The 19846-nt window shown below is 28.0% G+C and overlaps 3 protein-coding genes across 7 annotated transcripts; 1 reads left to right on the forward strand and 2 right to left on the reverse strand.

Moving 5' to 3' along the window:
* Nucleotides 1-1816: 1816 nt before the first annotated feature.
* On the reverse strand, nt 1817-9815 carry LOC107162757 (uncharacterized). 5 transcript variants are annotated; one of them, XR_016190398.1, is made up of 11 exons: nt 9469-9815; nt 9244-9391; nt 6578-6736; nt 6326-6499; nt 5041-5358; nt 4241-4984; nt 3899-4150; nt 2886-3038; nt 2422-2799; nt 2186-2263; nt 1817-2040 (listed from the first exon to the last, which is right to left on the reverse strand). XR_016190398.1 is itself a non-coding variant. In XM_089220330.1 (10 exons), exons 2-10 carry the CDS (start codon nt 9360-9362, stop codon nt 2248-2250), a joined length of 2313 nt encoding a protein of 770 aa, XP_089076456.1. In that variant the 5' UTR covers nt 9363-9391; nt 9469-9815; the 3' UTR covers nt 1817-2247. The 5 variants fall into 5 exon arrangements, 2 of the variants coding, with proteins under 2 accessions (XP_089076456.1, XP_089076457.1); XR_016190399.1 differs by having other exon boundaries at nt 2186-2799; nt 9469-9814; XR_016190400.1 differs by lacking the exons at nt 9244-9391; nt 9469-9815 and adding an exon at nt 6927-7382.
* Nucleotides 3356-3769, forward strand: LOC149058396 (uncharacterized). Its single transcript, XM_089220332.1, has 2 exons — nt 3356-3475; nt 3539-3769. The coding sequence occupies exons 1-2, from the start codon at nt 3375-3377 to the stop codon at nt 3738-3740; spliced, it is 303 nt and encodes a 100-aa protein (XP_089076458.1). The 5' UTR covers nt 3356-3374; the 3' UTR covers nt 3741-3769.
* Nucleotides 9816-13772: 3957 nt separating the features above from the next.
* On the reverse strand, nt 13773-17470 carry Fs(2)Ket (Importin subunit beta Fs(2)Ket). Its single transcript, XM_015509811.2, has one exon. The coding sequence runs from the start codon at nt 17274-17276 to the stop codon at nt 14703-14705; it is 2574 nt and encodes an 857-aa protein (XP_015365297.1). The 5' UTR covers nt 17277-17470; the 3' UTR covers nt 13773-14702.
* Between the last annotated feature and the right edge of the window lie 2376 nt (nt 17471-19846).

Here is a 19846-nt window from a genome sequence, read left to right on the forward strand (position 1 = left end):
AAAAATGTAGGTTGAAATTAAAGTGATTATTGCATTTTATTACATCAAATGTTCGTACCGACCATGCCTGGCGTCAACTAGTTTGTAAAATTCTAAATCAAACATTTTCTCCAAATACAAATTTAATACCTATAATCAATATTTATCTTTAAATAATATTTGTCTACTGTCAGTTTCGACAGACATATATGTTCGTCCTTTTTTTTTTTATTGACGGGTTTTAATTTTTTTCGATAGTGTTCAATGTTGCACATTTCATAAATAAAATATAGGTAGGTACATGGTTTATTGCAAAAAAATTACCCTTATTGCACCAATGAGTACTAAACTAAATTCAAAAGTTGTTTTCTATTATTTGGACATTTTTTTATATTTACTATATCTCATGTTTACATGTATACTTACTTTAGAATATCATCTTTCATCTAACTTAAACGATATGAGTTGTGTTCAACTTATTTACTTATTAGTAGTTATTACCTACTTTTTAATTTATCTGCATTTTTACTGTTCATCGTGGGATATATAAGCATAATACATTAAATATTTACAGCAACGAATTCTTGATGAAAAAATAAATATGGGCAACGGTCAACGATTCTGTTTTTTTAAGGTACCTATGAAGTAGACATTTATGAAATGACACTTGTGAATTTGAACGGTACTTTAATGCTTAATTGTATGTTCAAAGCAAGACCAAACTTTTGAAATTAAACTTAGCATTCTATGATAGTTTGTTATGAAAGTACAGCAAGTTAAAACTCAAATCTTCCCAAATGTTATTAATTTTTCCCACCATTTTTTACAGAGATCATAGCAATACAGTGAGATATATGAGACACACTAAGATGCAGTGTATAGCTCATAGTTATGGAGTTTCTTTAATGTAATATTTTAATTATGTTATTCATAATTTAATATATTATAATATTGTTCACTTTAATCAACCAATTATTGAAAGTGTTATTTAGAACGATTTGAATTTAAAAAAATATGTATTTAAGACAAATGGCTGATTTTTTAAATTTCTTTTAATATCAATATTCTTGTTAAGTAAATTACAATCTAGTTTATGTTAGAAACATAATACTTTAAAAAAAATTTTAAATTTTAAAAATATTTTATATGAACATTTTTAAATACCTTGTGCACCCAGGTAAATTTATATATTTTTTGATATTATAAATTGTGATTATTTTTGTAAAATATTAAATAAAACACTTTTTAGATAATCTATATATATATATGTGTGTGTGTAGACGCCATTTACACAAACCTAAATTCATATTATACATTTAAAAAACATGCTGAATGTTTTTTACGCAGTTCCTCCTGATAGATGATTTCTTATATTTTTGTCGAATGGAAAGAAAATTATGTTTAGTCAGAAATTTTCAGTTTTACTAAAATAACTCCTTCATACTGGGAAGACTTAACACCTCTTTATTGATTTGACTGATGTTTGTATAAATGGGAAGCCATAAACCAGCGACTACCATTAATTGTGGCAACTAATTTGTGCTGTTTAAAATTTTTGAAGATATTAACTTCGGATGAACCAAGATCTAACTTTGGTTGAACAACAATTTTTCGCACATGAAAATTTTTTTTTTAATAAAACAAAATATAGGCTATCATGCTATACAAGGTGATCCATTTAAGTGGGTACATTAATTGTCTCAAAAAGTATTAACTTTTTTTTTAAACTTTTAGGTTGATGTTTTAATAAAACCGTATAATATTTTAATTGTTTAACCCTTATATTTATTGGTAAAACCATTATTAACTTTTGATTTTCAAATGATAACATATAATATAGATATTATAAATTAATAAAACCATTTTTATTATGAATTTACAGGTTAACATTTTTATATATTAACTATGGCAACAAAAAAATTTGGTACTCATTTATATTAATTATTTCTTCTGTAACCAATAGCAAACGTTTCAATTTCCATCATGAATCTCAAAATCGCTGTTTGAGCTTCTCTCTGGCTTGGAGCTACTAGGTTCACAATTGTAAACCTAAACCTAAATCTAAACAAAAAAAATTAATGGATCAGGACATAGTATAGACCTATAGCACACAACAATAAACATCAATAACGTTTGGTACTAAATTCATTCTAACAAGAGAATACACTATAGCTAAAAAAAAATTGGTTCTACTATGCATTCTTACACGATACACTGCCATAGTGGAACCCATCATGTTACCAGGATGACGACCGAGAATGTACAGAATCAGCATATTCTCTCTCTGGAAACAGTATAGTCGCTTTTTTTATAAATATTTATAAATTAATAATTATTTACATACAACAAAAAAAATGTATTTGAGAAGTAATACAAATATTTACAAAACAGAAATAGAACAAAAAGAAAATATTATTTAAATAATATTAAATAATTATTCACAATGTATTCCGATGCATTATTTTAATATGCCTTTGCATATGTGCTTTGGAAACAAACAGTTTGTAACATATATCACATTGATGACCTTGACCATTGTGACGCTTAAGGTGCATGTCACGATATACTTTAGTACTAAATAGTTTTTTACAAAATTCACATTCAAATTTTTCTGGTGGTGATGTTAGCTCTGGATCTCCAGGATGCATATTTTTTTTGTGCGTGTCACAATGAGTTTTACATTTAAAAGTCCGTCCACAATGTTCACACATGAATGGTCGTTCGTCTGTATGACACAACTGATGTTTATTCAATGCAGCATTGGTAGAAAAACTTTTTCCACAAACTTGGCACATATAATGTTTACCCTTATGGCGGCTACTATTGAATATAAAATACAAATATATAGTTTTATAAACATGACATATTAATGTAATATTTGGGTCTATTTCATTAGTCAAACATACTTCATATGTAGTGTCAGATACTCCTTAAATGAAAATGATTTATCACACACAGAACATTTGAATAGTTTTTCTAATGTGCCAGAATTGTGAACTATCATCATGTGCCGATTTAGGTGGTGTTTGTAGGTAAAACATTTGGAACATTCTGTGCACCTAAAAAAATCATATAATTTATAATGGACAGATTCATTGGTTTTTTGAAATAATGATATCCCTAGTAGATTCTTAAGAATTTGTACAAGTAAATAGAAATTACGAGGTGTGTTTAATGAATACTCAGACTAAAATTATTACAGAAAAACTTTTAATGTTATCTGTAATTTTATTAAAACCAAAATAAACTAGATAGTATAAAATAATAATCATCATCAGTATTTACAGCGCGTTCAAAGTTGGTAGTTGTGCATGAAATCGAGATTTTACGAAGGATAATATTATTGAACAGCAGTACTAAGAGCAAGTATTCAAAAGTTAGAAATTACGGAATAAATGAATATAAACGTTGACAAATTGTTGTTTTTACACCATAGAAATGCACCTGCGCACTCAGCATTTTCCATACATACATTTTTGGCATCCAGAAGTATACCGTAAGTATCTCACTCATCATATTTGCCTGAGTTAGTTCCCTGTGATTTTGTTTTATTTCCAAGATTAAAAACTACTCTCAAAGGCCAAAGATTTGAAGATGTTAACAAAATTATCCATAATCCGACAGAAGAACTAAAGGTTCAACTAAAGTTAAAGACTATAAGTATGAAGCTAATCCATAGACGTTTTAAAAAGTGGCAAGACCATTGGGAGTACAGTATTGAAGCTAAAAGACAATATTTTGAAGATGATCAATTTAAATAGTTTGTCAGTTTGAAATATAATTTTTAATTCCTTTTTTTCTGGGTATTTCATGAACAAATCTTATATTATGAAGCGTGTTATGATATTTATCAATAATTAAAAATATTCAATTGATAAATATTATGGTAGATACACTATAATAATTAATAAGTTATTACTTGTGAGGTTTATTATTTGTGTGTTTTCTTCTATGGTCATCCATGATGTGCTTTCTATTAAACTCAGCATGGCATATTTCACATTGGTAGGGGGCAGCATTATTGTGTTTTTTCTTCATATGCCTACCAATTCTTGAATAACTTACAATAATCATGCATATTCTGCATACTGTATAACTTATTCGCTTTTTATTCAACAATGTTGTTTTGTGTTCATCAATGATAACTTTGTTTTTTTCTTCTATATGTGAACTAAAATAACAAATAAAATAAGAAGAAAACATTATCATGTATAACTAAACAAAAATTTTCTTCAAAAAAAAAAATAATAATAACGCTCACTTGTTTAGTTTTATATCAACTTCATGGCCATCATCAATAGGCAAGTTTATTTGTAATGATGCACTGTCTTTATCCCCCTTAGTAAAACTGACTTGATAATTACCATCATCGACTTGTTCTATATAGACATTATCAATATCTTCCGACACATTATCTAATTCAGATAATAACTGATCAAATTGTTCGGGTGGTCTTGTAGGGCTATATTCAATTTGATAGATTGGTGCTTCTGAAGTCGAGTACTCAGGACTATCATAACCCATATGATTAATGAGATGAGTTCTTAATCCGTTTGAATTAGGAAAACCAGTATCACAATATGGACATAAATACTTCATTAAGTCACTATAATGTGATTCTGTATGTGTATCCAAGTCTTGCTTATTCATGAAGTATTTAAGACAATGTTCACAAGTATATGTGTCAGATTTATGTGCAGACAACTCATGAGCCCGAAGTTGTTGTTTAATATCAAACTCTATTCCACACTTTTTACAACAATAGCTTAAAACTTTATTTTTAGCCAAGTCATTTTTGTGAACAGTTTTTATATGTTTTCCAAGATCAGGAAATACTGAATGACACATAATGCACTCTCCTTGAAAAACAACCTTATTTTTTTTTGAGTTTATTGTAGATTTAATATTTGGTATAGTTTGTTTGATAACGTTTTTATCTCTATTAATAATTTTTTTATCAACATTTATATTTTCTTTCTTGACATTAGTGATTGGTATGTTCTCTCTGAAAGTAACAAATACTGTTAATTTAAGTATTGATAAAATATTATTCAACATTACCTTTTATCTTTGTCTTGAACTATTAGGTTTGATTCACATTTATCATGAATCATATAGTGATCCACCAAGTCTTTATGTTCTGTGTAAATTTTATCACACTTTTTACACATGAACATATTTTCTCCACTTAATAAACGCTGACATAAATTAGTAGCTAATTCAATTGTGCATGTATTATTTTTATAATCATAAACAATTTTGTTTTTTATTGACTTAATAGGCTTAATGAAAGGTTTCAACTGTGGTATCGATGGCAACGTCGGTTTCAACTGTGGTATCAATGGCAATGTAGATTTCACAAGTGTATTTTTTGATGTTCTAAAAATAAATTTATAAATAGACAAATTAAATATTATTTTAATATATATCATTAAAAATATGTTTTTGCTATTTGTCTTCATGATTCTATATACAATATGACATTCATTACAACTTGTACAGGCCATAACTTAAAATATTGCAGGATTATTGTTGTAGGATATAAATTCTTATAGTTTAAAGTTTCAACAGGTCTTATTTAAGTTGGTTTATTTATATTATTTAAAATAAATATTATATTTATAAGCCATAATTATCTTGTCATTTACTACATCCTTTTCTACTTTTCTTTTCTATTTCTAGCCTCAGTTTCCATAATCTTAGCCCACAATATATAATCTTCTCTAATGCAGTCTTAGTCTAGAGCAGTGGTTCCTTAAGCACTTTATAAGGGCACCGCAGTCTACGGCTCATAATAAATAATTTAAAATGTATAGACCTTTTTTTCAACAATTTGTTATTAATGATCCATAATAAGTATTTTTTTGTCTTGTCTTTTTTGATATTTACAGCTGGAATGCTGGATGCCTTAGCTATATTTGGTCCAAAAAAAAAGGTAATGGGGAAAAAAAGTTTGGGAACCACTAGTTTAGAGTATTCTAGAGCAATTTTTTTTGTATTATTGTTATGTTTTGTACACACGAGGCCTTTGTGGGTGGGCCGCCCTTTCTATCTAACTTTATTTAAAAGATTATAGTAAACATTTTAGATTTGCTCATTTTGACAATCTGATCTATTATCATTATATATTCAACAAATTTTATAAATATGAATTTTAATTTACATTACTGGTAATACATGAATAAATATGGCAAAATATCAATGAAGAATTTTAAATAAATATTATAAATTAATTCTTAAGGTTATATGGGACATGGGCATCTATGAGATAAAACGAAAAATTTAATAATATGTTTTTATCATTTTCAGACATTTAAAACTTTAAATAATATTACAATTAACTCACATGTTTTGTAATTTTGTTTTAAAAAAATTAATTTGAGATGGAATAAGTAGTGCATTTGATTGTGTTTGCGTAACAGGGACAATATTTGAAGTATTTGTTAGTTTTGGTTGTATGGGCCTTGTATTTGAACGGCTACCAGTAATAATTTTTTGAATAGGTAATGTATTTTGTGATCTAAAAATAATAACCTGAACGTTAGTAAAAATGTTGAACGATTCAGAAATTAATAACATTGAAGATATTAATACTCACATCTTAAAGTCTGTGGATGATGGGAAATGTAAGGTATTATGAAAAAAAAATGTACTAGATTTCTGTACATCCATTGGCATAGTTTTACTTTTACACGCTTTCTTTTGTCGTTTTCTAGTTGGTAGAGTTGTTGATGATACAGCTACATCATTTATTGGTCTAAAAATATATATAAATACTAATATTAAATAAGTACTTTGTATTCAATAAAAAATTATTATAAATAATTCAATAAAAAATATTATGAATATTTTTCAAAGAATATAACAAATTCTTGATGATTGGAACCTAATATACTTTTTGAATAATTAATGAAAAGTATTTAAAAAGAGGTAAAGTAAATAATCACTTTGCTGTATTGTAACTGAAGCAGTGGATTGTACCTCGTCATTGACTGAGTTTAACTCATTGGCACCAAATTGTATTTCATTTGGTGGTGTAAAGTATAAAAATTAGTTACCATCACCACCCACATAAATATATTATAAATTCAATTATCATAAAGTCACCTTAATTAAATAATAAATATAGAGCCCCATAAAAATACATGTTCAGCGCCATTAGGTTTAGTGGTGCCATACTCATTTTAGTTTTAATAGGAGGGGACATAAGTTTTAACTAGCCCATATATCTTATGAAGATGTGATACCTGCATGCATTGTCTCTGTCTTATGAATGCGGAACATACCAAAAACTGTTTAGTATAGGGTAGAAACACTCAGTCGGTAGATATTCTTTGTAGAAACACCAAAAGTTAACAAAATAAAAAAGGTAATATTTTCTGTGTCGTAGTGTTTTGTTTGATATCACTAATAAGAAAAAAGTTATGATACTTTTAAAAATCTGATATTTTTAAGTTTTCCAAACTTCAATAACTTTTGATATATTGGTCTAATTGAAAACATAAAAATTCTACAACACAGTTAAAATTCTCTTTTTTTTATGAAAATATAATAGACTTTTCAATTATTTCCCGTGCAAAACAGTTTTTGCTATGTTACGCACTTGTAAGATGGAGAAAACACATGCGGGTATCACATTCTCTTAACAATTCTAGGTTACTTTGTACGGTCAATCAAAAATCAAAATTATGAAGAATAACAACCGAGACCCTATGTACTATTATATAATATATACAAAAAGTATGTGTATAGGTATAATATAAAAAAATCTGAAGTCATGAACAATTACATTACAAATGTTATTTAGTTTAAACACCATTTAATATATCTAATTTAGTAATATATTATTATTATATATGTAATTAGCACCAATTAATGTTAAGTAGTAACTTAACTTGTAAATTAAAAAAAAAACTTTGACTTGTTTGTATTATAAACATTTTATATTTACTTTTTATAATACTATCATAATTTAAAAATTTAATATAGCATCAATTAATTGGTTGTTACCAGCTAGTTAACCTGTAAATTTAAAAAAAAAACTGATTATTTTGGCATGTATAAATATTATTAATAAATCTTTAATTTACTTTTAAATAAAATATAAATAAATGTTCAAATCTCGCCAAACTTTATAACATTTTATATGTACTTATATTAATATAATACTTTATGTATATAATAGTACAAAGTTTCCTAATCTGCAGTTTAGAATATTTTGGATTATATATTTATGATATAATTAGTAATATGTTAGGTTTCATTATATTTATTATTAAGTATAATCACCATAGTTCCCAAACAATTATTTTAGTAATATAAAATTTATCAATTTATCATATACAGGGCGATTCTTTTAAGTGGGTACACTAATTATCTTGAAAAGTATTTACTTTTTTCAAAATATTTTTTTACATGGTTTTAAGTTGTTAAAAAACCAACGTTTTCATTAAAAATTATATTTTTAAATATTTTATATTCTCATCGTTTTTTAAGTTTTTTACTTTTTTGAATGACAACATAGAGTTTTAATTTCATATTCTAAAGCAGAATATTTTTCTAAGTATTTTGATTCATAAAAATCGAATTTAGGGCTAGTAGCTTATGAGTTATATGTATTTAAAGTTTAGACAAGCGGAATAGTGGACAAACATTTTGCCGGGTAACCCCGTACCACTCCACTCTGCCAATCTAAACCTTAAATACTTATAACTCAAAAACTACTAGCCCTAAATTCGATTTTTATGAATCAAAATACTTAGAAAAATATTCTGCTCTGGAATATGAAATTAAAACTCTATGTTGTCATTCAAAAAAGTAAAAAACTTAAAAAAATGATAAGGATAAAAAATATTAAAAAATATAATTTTTTAATGAAAACGTTAGTTTTTTAACAACTTGAAACCATGTAAAAAAATATTTTGAAAAAAGTAAATACTTTTCGAGATAATTAGTGTACCACTTAAAAGAATCACCCTGTATTTTAAGAAAAAAAGAGTAAGTACTGGGATAAAATTTTCTATCAGAAATCACCCCCTAAGTTGATGATCTGAGCATTTCTACAAAAAAAAAAAAAAAATAATATCCTTAGGCGGCACAAAAAAAAATGAAAAACACATTGTAAAATCAATATAATAAGAATCTCAAAACAATGAAATATTATAAACAAGGTTTATTAGGTTATACAAGGTTCTTATATTAAACTGTATTAATTTGCAGTACGTTAATTTTCTATGAAAAAAATGAACCAATTTTACAACTTACTCAACAACCGTAGAAATGCTGGTCCGCAGTAATTGAAAATTGTCATCGCTATGATTATTAGTTTTCAAATATGCGTGATCGTTTTCAAATGCTATGCATCGATCGCTGACCTCCGCCATTTTCAAAACAGCAATTATACTGATATTATCTAGATAATTGATGAATAAAAAGATTGAATATTAACTCCAAAATCTTATTGCTATCATTACAACTGTTTTACATTACCTTTTATTTTCAATATCAATCAACTAATAAACTTAGAAACATAAATCAGATATGTGTTTGATAAATTAAATGAATTGTTTATGATGGATTGAGGACAGAAAAATATAACTCTCATCATATAGTATTATTATCATCAATACACAAATATTTTAAAGACCAACTCGAATCATTAATATTTAAATTATTTTAAACAATGTTTTCAAATAAATTGACATAATAATTATTATTTTAGAGAAAAATAATTTAAGAAGTAATATCCATTATATACTATAGAGAATAGTATAAGCTAACAGTAAAGGCTATAAACAAATACTAATGTTTGGAATTTGCTATAGACTCATTTATTCAAGTACTATTTTAGATTTGTTAATAATTATTAATGTAACGTTTGTTAAATAATATTGTAATAACGTATTTAATATTTATGAAATTTTTATGTAATACACTAATAAGTAACAACTAACTACACATAATAATATTATGTGTAAACTATTAAAGTACTAAGTAAAAATTAAAAACATTGCCTGAGTATTATCATTTATTATCAACGCGCATCGTAATCAATAGAAACAAAACATCAGTGTGTCCAATGTGCAAGTTGGCGTGATGATAGCAGGGATAATAGCAATGATAGTAAAGTCACAGATTAATGATTTGTGGTAAAGTTATTAAAGTTGTAAATTAAATTAAGTTACATAAAGTTTTTTTTTTTTAAATTAATCTGTGGTAAAGTTGTCGTTTGCCATAGTAGCAAAATAATAACTGAATAATGAATATAAACACCATAGAAAACTAATAAAATAGAAAGGGCACTCTCGGCAAATACTTTGTTGATGCAGTAGCGCGCCTGGTCGATGTCAATTGTTCATATTATACCTTTAGTTCAATATTATTGTTGCTACTAACTCCTTCTATAGTTATCTGTGTACCTAAGAACCAATTGCTAATTTCGTCTTCATAATAAAATAAACTTTTTTAATATAAATATCAAATGTATTTCAAATGGAATATTATAATTTGTAGTAACAAAATAGATAAGTAATATAATAGAACACCGTTTCATATAGAACATTTTAAATGATTTATTAAAAAAAAAAAAAAAACAATTTTGCAATAAATAAATATGAATTATAAAACAATAAAAATACAAATACAAAAACTTACAAAACATAATAATATTATATATTATATTATTTTATATATAATATAAAATGTAATATACAAAATATAATATAATAAAATATAATAAAAATAAATATATAATTAATAATATATTATATAAAATTATACAATTTATATAAAAATATAAAACTGTACATATTACATAATATGTAATGGCAACATTTTGTAGGGGAAATGAATTATAATTTTTAAATGTATATTAAAGAAAAAATTTAGTAATAGGTACTAACAGGTTTGATTTAATAATTATGTATATAATACATAATATACATATATATATGTATGAATATATTACAGTTTTGTAAAATTTTATGTTTTTTCATTTTAAAATGCTTAAAATAGTTTGCTGCTTCACAAAGAATTGTACCCTTTTCAGAGCAAAGAATTTTTAATTTCTCACCTTTCAGTAATCTATTTACATTTGCAGTAAAAGCGAACATTAATATATTAAATGCAGAATTTATAAATAAGCTTTTGGTATCATGATGTAAACATATATTGCTTATTTTAATTTCAGTATTAATTTTATTTAAAAAATATAATTTAATATTTGGTTCTTTAAATATTTGGTTAATTGAAGAGTTAAATTCACTTAAAATGTGTGCATATATGTTGGTTGAAATTATTGAAGGAGTTTGTAAAAAAGAGTTGTTGTATTGTCGAGTTTTTATAATTTGATCATTTTTGACATTTGTTGACTTTAAAACTTCTAAACAAAATTTGCAATTAGATGTTAATTTTTTTTACTTTATTTACAATCGCACCAGCAACATAAGTTTGACATAACAGAGCTAATTTAGATTTTTGAGGAATTATACCATTTTGAGTAATAGAAGAAAAGTTTATTTGTGGATTAATTTGGATTGGATTAGTAGATTTTTTATTTAAAGTTAATAATTGCTTGAGGGTAGTTAAATTTTCACAATTATCTTTTTGACAGTTTGCACCTACAGATTGAGAAGAAATTAAATTATTGATAATAAGTGATTTAAATGAATTTTGAAAATGGAAGCAAGTTGGGTTATTATATTTCGTAAGCCATGACTGCGGACCTGACAGAAAAAATTTTCAACTGGGTCTTGATTAAACGAGCGCAATGATAAATATTTCAAACCGGCATTTAAAAGTTTTTTACATAAATATTGGAAACCTTCTATTGTGGATATCCAATTTTTTATGGTTGGGACTTTATTGGTTCCAAAATTCATACTCTTAAAACCAATAAAGCTTCCTTCCAGAATTCTCAATGGATTGATGTGGACGTTACAGCACTCCGCAATTCCTTCCCAGGATGAATAATTGTGGAACTGTTATTAACACTATAAACACAATTAAAATAAAACACGTTTACACGTCAAGGTCGGACGGTTGCGCATTTGCAATTCGTAAAATTATTTAGTAAAAAATTTAAAATTACAGCTGTGGCCCATGGAAATCTCATCTATGCGACTAGTCCCTATGGTGGTAAACGGTAATGATATTAGCCGGGCGGTGGCTCAAAGATATAAGTTTTGAGTGACGTAGATAGTAGATATACATATAAGTCATAACTATTGAACTATTGCTTATTGGTTAATGGTTATTGCATAACTACATATTATTATAATTTAGAAGTCTATAAGGTATTAGAATATGAGATTTATTTAACTATGCACTTTGTAAATAGTAAAATTTATAAGTAAGTCTGAGTTGGCTGACTTCTAAATGGTAAATATGTGTATTGTTGCGAATGACCAGACAAAAAAATTGAATAAAATAACATTAAGAATTAATAATTCTTATAGTTATTACCTTATTCTAAATCGTTCATGAATCGAGAGAAAGTTTATGATAAAAGTTAATGATCAAAAGTTTCGACTTTGTCAAATCACTCAACGATCACGTAATTCAAAAATACAAATATTTTTCTCAAAAAACAATTTAGCAACGTTTCTGAGTAGTTATGAGGTTTTGACACAATATTGTAGTTTGAAATGTATTGCTTCAAAAATACTTCATTAGTCATTTGTACACTGCGATAATTTTTAATTATAACAGAACATATTTTATTAATTATTTATAAAATAATCCAAGGAATTATAGTTCCGTATAAGCAATACCTACATACCAAATTAAATCACTTGTGTAAGCACCAATATTGGAGCATGCTCGCCATAGGCGCACATAGGGGGATGCTTGTAGGTGCTAGGCACCCCCCTTAACTATTTAAAATATTTATTACATGGTCATATCTTTTGAAATATTGTTGTATAAATATGTTCATGTATATCAGGATATTTTGAAAATGTCAACAGCTACATATAGTTTATCAGCAGAAATGCTGGTCAGTGGTCTTAAAGAATAGTCTACCAGCCAGCTTTGTATTTGAAGCCATGAAAAATCAATGTTATAAATGTTTGTTTCCAAATGTCTAAAAACTAGTTCAAGTTGGAATGACAATTCCTGCAATTTCTTCTTCAATGTGTGAACGCTCCTTCTCAGCTATTAGGCAAAGATTAAAAAACTGGTTACCTACGCACCAGTATGGGCCAAGAAAGATTTACTAAGCTATCCACGCTTGGCATTGAGAGAGATCTTACCAATAAAACAGAGGGTGAAATTATATTGCAAACATTTTGCAATATCAAATAGAAAATTATATCTTGTTTAACATTAATAATTACATATTTTTTTTTTTTTTTTTTATTAAAGATACCCTCGGCAACATGGGCCATTGGGTTTAAAATGAGAAATATATATAAAGAGAAAAAAAATTACATGAATTGTATCTCGATTACATATTATTATAACTTATAATATATTTACTTTTAAATATTTGTTTTTATTTTTAATAAAAATTTATGACTATCGCAATGCAGTTATAGTATTAGGGTAATGTGGGGGTACACTGGTCTGTGTACCATAAATTATTCCAGCACCCCCTATTTGCACATATGATGCTCACCAACAAGTAAACAAAATACCAATCAATTTATAATTGCTGAGTAGAAAGATATTTTTATTAATTACAACTTGGTTGAACTAAAGTGTTGGACAATATTTAATTGGTTCTACAATACTATTTGATTTTTAACTTTCAAAAACGATTACATAGTATAAAACAAATGCTCAATTGGAGACAATTTAATATATTATTATATATATTTTTTCATGTGCATATTATTAAGGATTACAAAGAATTTGTTCATACATTTTAATCTCTAATGATGATTAAGTAAAAACAATCTATTATCTACCTATATTATTTTGTACTATTAGTTCTGAAAAAAAAAACATTATGAACATTTTGTATTAATTTAATATATATTCTCATGTAGTGTTACATATTATTTGTAGTCAATTTAATTCCAAATGAAACAATAAATTAGTGTTTATCAACAATAAAATAAACAAACTACCAAACTGTAAATTGAAAAAATATTGCAATTTAAGTAAAAATATTTAAAAATTATTAGCGATGAATTAAAAAAAATTAGATATGTTAGAGGAAAAAATAATATTAATACAAGAAAGATTTCATTTTTAATTACAGTAATAAATAATAACTTCATTTTTTTTTTTTATTCATAAAAGATTCTTTTTAATTAATGTTTAAACACTATTCTCAATGACAGGCGGACAGGCAATAAAAACAAATACAAGATACCTAATATATAAATAAATAATATTGCATTCATACAAAAATACGCACTCGGAACAAAACGGACACTCGGAAACAACTTTAAGATTTTTCATATTATAAACAAATATTATATACAAGTTAAATATTTAACAAATATTATTTGATAATCAGTCAGTCATACGAGCCGAGTAAATGAGCTCAATCGATGTATACTAATATAAATAAAAAATTTCTCACTTAACTTTAAAATCCGTACACTAGTAGGAATACGAATACAGAGTAGCACATTTACTCATACAGTTATACAAAATCACAGACACGTTTTGGTTCCATTTATACCATAAAAATTACATAGGCACTAAATAAAGACAATCATACGAGAAGACAAACAATCAATAGAGCCTCACGTTTAAAATCATATAAGTATTTTTTACATTGCAAAGGTCTTGATTTTTTGAAGTTCTTTCGCAGACCAACGGGCTAGACTTTTGGCAGTAACATCTGTGGATTGACGTCCTTTGTATAGAAGTTCATGTACTTCTCCATTGTCTAGAACCGGACATGCTTTAGCACCAAAAGCTGTGCACAAGTCTCCGACAAGACCACAGCAACTCTTCAATATTCCTGGATGTGCATTAGGATCAGAGCAAATAGAAATCATGTATTGAACCATGAATGGCAAGTGTGCTTCTAGTAAGTAAACATCTTGATTAGGTGTATAGCCTTCACCTTTCAGCCCTTGTACAATACCAATATAAGCAGCCAATACACCTTCACGAAGTTCATTTAAGTAATCAACAATTTCGGCATCATTGGGATCCAACTGAAGTTGTGCTACTTGAACCAACGCATTCAAAACATGATCTAGATACTTCTTGAATTCTGAACCAATGCCAAGAGCTATATCTCCAAATGATGACAGAATTTGTGGTTTTAAGTTCCGGTTAACTGTGTTATTGCTTAATGTTTCAAAAAGTAAAGCAAAAATTTGATCGCAATATGGAGCTAAATCTTCACGGAGAGCTCGCGACAAATCACCTACCAAACCAATAGCCGCTAAACATACCTGGAATTCCATATTATTCTGTAAGCCGATAAATAAGTATGTTTTGAAATATTCCATATATTTATTGAATCCTTTTCCAATATTTTCTATCAGAGGACTTATAGCCATTAACGCATCTTCTTGCAAACCACTATCTTTGCTAGTACTTAACATTACCAAAAGAGCGTTCATAATCGCATCAGCAATTTTTTCTACATCTTCGCCACTCATTTTTCTTATAACACTTTGTAATGTTGCACATAACAGTCCTTGCATGTCCAAACAATCTTCATTCACGGATTGTATGTTGATTATTTGATTTAACCGACTAAGTACAATTAACGTTGTGCTTTTAACAGTTTCATAACAATCGGCAGGTGCACACTTGATCATATCCATAAGAGCTTCGTATGCAGCAGACCTCAAGTTTGATCTCATACCATCACCCCTTTCAGTGGTTTCAAGTAGACCTTGAATAATGTAATCAAAATATGGAGTCAAGACATTCATATCTTCTCCAGTGGCTTGAGCAAGACTGCTAAAAGCCCAACAAATGTTTGTAGCTACACGAGGTTCAGATTTAAGACCTTTAATAAATACTCCAAGTACATCATTTAAACAAGAAGAATTAATGATTAAATCTGGTACGAACTCAAATATGCGGCCAAATGTCCATGCAGATGTATCTTGAACTGCCACGCTAGAATCATACATCAAATGTATAAGAACAGGAATATTAGGTTCTAATAGACTTTTTAATGCAATCTGATCAAGACCCCCAAGAATTGATCCTAGAGTCATCACTGAAGCATCTCTAAAACGCCAATCTGGATTACTGATATTAGCATTTATGAATGGAATTACATGTGCAACAATATTGTTCTGACAACAAGTGGCTAATAACATTATACAAACACCAGCTGATTTACACGGATTCCAATCATCATCATCGTCACCTTCTTCTTGTTTGGTAAGTTTTTCCATTAAAACAGGTATTATGAATTCTAATGCACCTTCAGCGTACAACATAAGTTTTTTGTCGTTGGGTTGTTCTTGACATTGTCTTTCATATACAATTTCAGCCTCTTCTTCGGCAATACTAGACCAAAACTCAATACCCTGTAGTGCTTCTTCATCTAATTCTGATTTAATAGCATGTAGTGTAATTGGAAACAGTGTTGTCATATACGATTCCATGTATTCATAGTATAAAGACACAATTTTAACAAGACATTGGAGTGCAGCGACCTTAATTTGAGTTTCAGTTGATTGAGTAGCTTTACACACAACTTCCATTATGTAATCACGTTCATTTTTCTTTTCAAAATTTCCTTTTGTAAATTCCAAAGAATTATAAAGAGCAGTAGTGGCTGCCAAACAGACATGGCTGTTTGGTTGGGTCATTCCATGAACAATAGCCGTCAGAACCGTATTAGACTCAGCCTTTAATACATCACGATCTGTCTCAGCACATATATAACCGATGGTCTCTAGAGAAGACTCTCTGAGAACATCAGACGAGTTTGGATCAGTGACATTAGATGCTAACAAAGAAATAAGACCAGGCCAAAGGTTTAGTGGTAACTCAATAATAGCAACATTGGCAACGCACTGAGCAGCAGAGCTGGGTCGACTTTCCGTGCCGAGTGCTTTAAAAATATTTTCTTTAATAAATATACGGTCTTGCTCAGTGAAAGACAACCAACGCTGCTTCATTTGAACCTTAACCGCTTCATCTTTCGATGTAATGTGGTTTTTGATTTGAAGACCGGCGGCAATGCGAGCGACTGGGTTGTTGACGGAATAAAGTAAGACATTAGATAAAGTTTTAAGAAAACCTGGGAGATTGGTTTGCGCAGCATGCTCCAAGAATTTCTGTATTTGATTTAATTCTTCTTTGTCGGTAGAAATCGTACGCTCCAAAAGGCTGGTAATTTGAACAACTTCTTCATCACTCATATTGGCGAACGTCCTTGACAAGAGGGTGCAAGATGTTTGCAAAAATTATACACTATAACTATTTGAACGTCCGGCGCAAAACTAAATAGTAAACGGAAAAAGTTTAATTACCGCAGACAGAATACGTTAGAATGTTAAACGTTAAACCATGGAGTGCGTTCACAAAATATTATTGTCTGAAATTTTTAATAAAGTCATGGCCATTTATTGAAGCACCGCGGTATTGGTATAACCTCAAAATTCCAAAACGAACAGAGATTTTAAAACATTATCAGTCGTGGTTGGTATTGGTATATACCACAGACCAATAAACCATGATATCATGTTATCAACTTAACGGCCGGCGTTGGCAGAAGGCGGGACAATGTCTAACTTCGAGCCTCGCCGCTCGGTTACTCGGTATTTCGGTAATGATGACGTCCTTATTTTTCAACACGACTGAAGTCATGACAAAATAATAAAATATTCTTTGTCATGACTGCGGCTTTGAGATGTACTTAACCTCTAGTAGTAGTACTACAGTCGTGGACAATCATTGTCACCATTATGGTGATTGTGATGTGACCGTCACAACCACAGATTAGATTAAATTCCATAATTACATCGTGATTCGTGATAACTACGATTACAGATATATTATAAGTACGGTCTTAGAAGATAAGGTCGGACAATACTTCCTACCCTCCCGCCTAATATTTCCGCTTAATGAGGCAAAAACATTTCCCAAGTTGCCGCAAAAGCGCTGCCGGTTAGACTTAATTTGAGGTTAGGAAATTAAGGAACCGTTGTTTACTGAACGGCCCGCCAAAAATTAATTCAAACATCTAATTATTGAGATTGGTTTATATTTTATTCAAACATCTTATAATATTGAGATTGGTTTATACTTTATTATATTATATATATATATATATATAATAGTATTATTTTATTTGCGTTATATCGATTTATATTAATAATCGATAATCCTAACATAGTTTGATAGTTTGATACAAACAATGCAAACTGCATAATGTACTAATGCCGTCTATTGTCTAGTGGCAACTATAAACCTAGATGTTCGATTTACGTTTTTTTATTTGTATTTAGCATAATAGAAGTTAGTAGTTAGTATTGTAATTTGAAAATGCCGGATAACGTTTGTTACTTTCATTGTAACATCTCGGAGAAACTGTCAGTTTTTACTATCCCTAAAGATAAACAATTAAAGCAGAAATCGCTACAATCTTTAGGGATAGATTATTTTAGCCCTAATGAGGTGATATGTGAAAAACATTTTCGGGATGATCTAATTATTAGAAAAAAGGATATTGTTGACAAATGGGGAAATGTTATTTGTTCAGTAAGTACCTATATTTGACTTGCAGGCGTGGATAGACACTTAGGAAGAGTGGATATTCCCTGTAAGCTCTCGTCTATGGTTATGTCCACGGTCTTGGACGATATCTTCCAATATTGTGGTTTTGTAAGTGGCATCTACCAGTCATTTTTTTTTTTTGTACTTGCATTATTTTTGTTACCTATATGATTAAATAAATTCACCATTTAGTTATAATTAAAAATGCAAAAGTATAAAAACAATTTTAGTACGTGAAGATCTAAATGTTTGAGGATTGATATAATTATAAGGCGTATGCTTAGCATTAAATTTCACCAGGCCATAAAAAAATAGATATACATACGTATATTATCCTGCATTAAATTATTTCCATACACTATAGACCGGTTATTACAAATTGATTTTAATCATATAAATAATTGTGCATTCGTGGCTCGTGCATTATTTTAGGCTTCAGCAAGGCGCAGGCCAATTGTAACATTCTAAAAGTAAGGGGTGCAACCGCACACCCTGCCACCCCCCAAATGACGCCCCTGTAATGTATCACACATAACAAATATTTTTTATGAACTTATTAATTTATTATGACTTTAAATAAGCCAATAGAAATCAATCTAAAAACTTGAATACAATAATTATGGATTAATTTGTTTTTGTATTCTTTACTCTATGGGTTACTGTATAATGGATGGTATTAAATTTGAATTCAATGATATAGGTAATATCATTGTATACGAAAAACTATTCTGCGCGGAGACGGTTTGTTATAGTCTAGGATATTTTTTAATACATTAACTATATTGATATTATTTCAAAAAAATGTTGGTACCTATAAAATAAATTCCAAATTAATCAAACCAGATTCATCGCTTAATTATTATGAATCTGCTCACTCGGTAATTCGTAGTATTTCTATATAGAATACACATACAATATACTATAAAGTATTAATATAAGTCATTATAACGACATTAGCTATTAAAATTAGAATATAAAGAATACTCTAGAAATTTAAAGTACCCACGAATAATATTTTTAAATTACAATAATATAACTAAAATTGTTATACTTGGCTAATAAATAATGAATATATAATTTCATCCAAATTTTAACTTAAAATATAATTATTTATATAGTTTTTAGATTTTTTGCCGCTGAATTAACTATACTTACGTAAAATCTTGTTTTTAATTTTCAATCCTTAGCTATAAAAGTTAAATGTGTTATACAT

The sequence above is a fragment of the Diuraphis noxia genome, unplaced genomic scaffold (genome assembly GCF_037042655.1).
Source record: "Diuraphis noxia isolate RWA-SAM2 unplaced genomic scaffold, SU_Dnox_SAM2 contig0002, whole genome shotgun sequence".
Taxonomy (NCBI): Eukaryota; Metazoa; Arthropoda; class Insecta; order Hemiptera; family Aphididae; genus Diuraphis; species Diuraphis noxia.

Bases quoted from the DNA above. Each gene is read 5' to 3' on its own strand.
- LOC149058396 (XM_089220332.1), top strand. From the start codon at position 3,375: ATGAATATAAACGTTGACAAATTGTTGTTTTTACACCATAGAAATGCA. The intron at 3,476-3,538 runs GTAAGTATCTCA...TTTATTTCCAAG, and splicing joins TTGGCATCCAGAAGTATACC to ATTAAAAACTACTCTCAAAG.
- LOC107162757 (XM_089220330.1), bottom strand. From the start codon at position 9,362: ATGGCGGAGGTCAGCGATCGATGCATAGCATTTGAAAACGATCACGCA. The intron at 6,737-9,243 runs GTAAGTTGTAAA...ATATATTTTTAG, and splicing joins AGCATTTCTACGGTTGTTGA to ACCAATAAATGATGTAGCTG. The intron at 4,151-4,240 runs GTGAGCGTTATT...TTGTTATTTTAG, and splicing joins GTTGATATAAAACTAAACAA to TTCACATATAGAAGAAAAAA.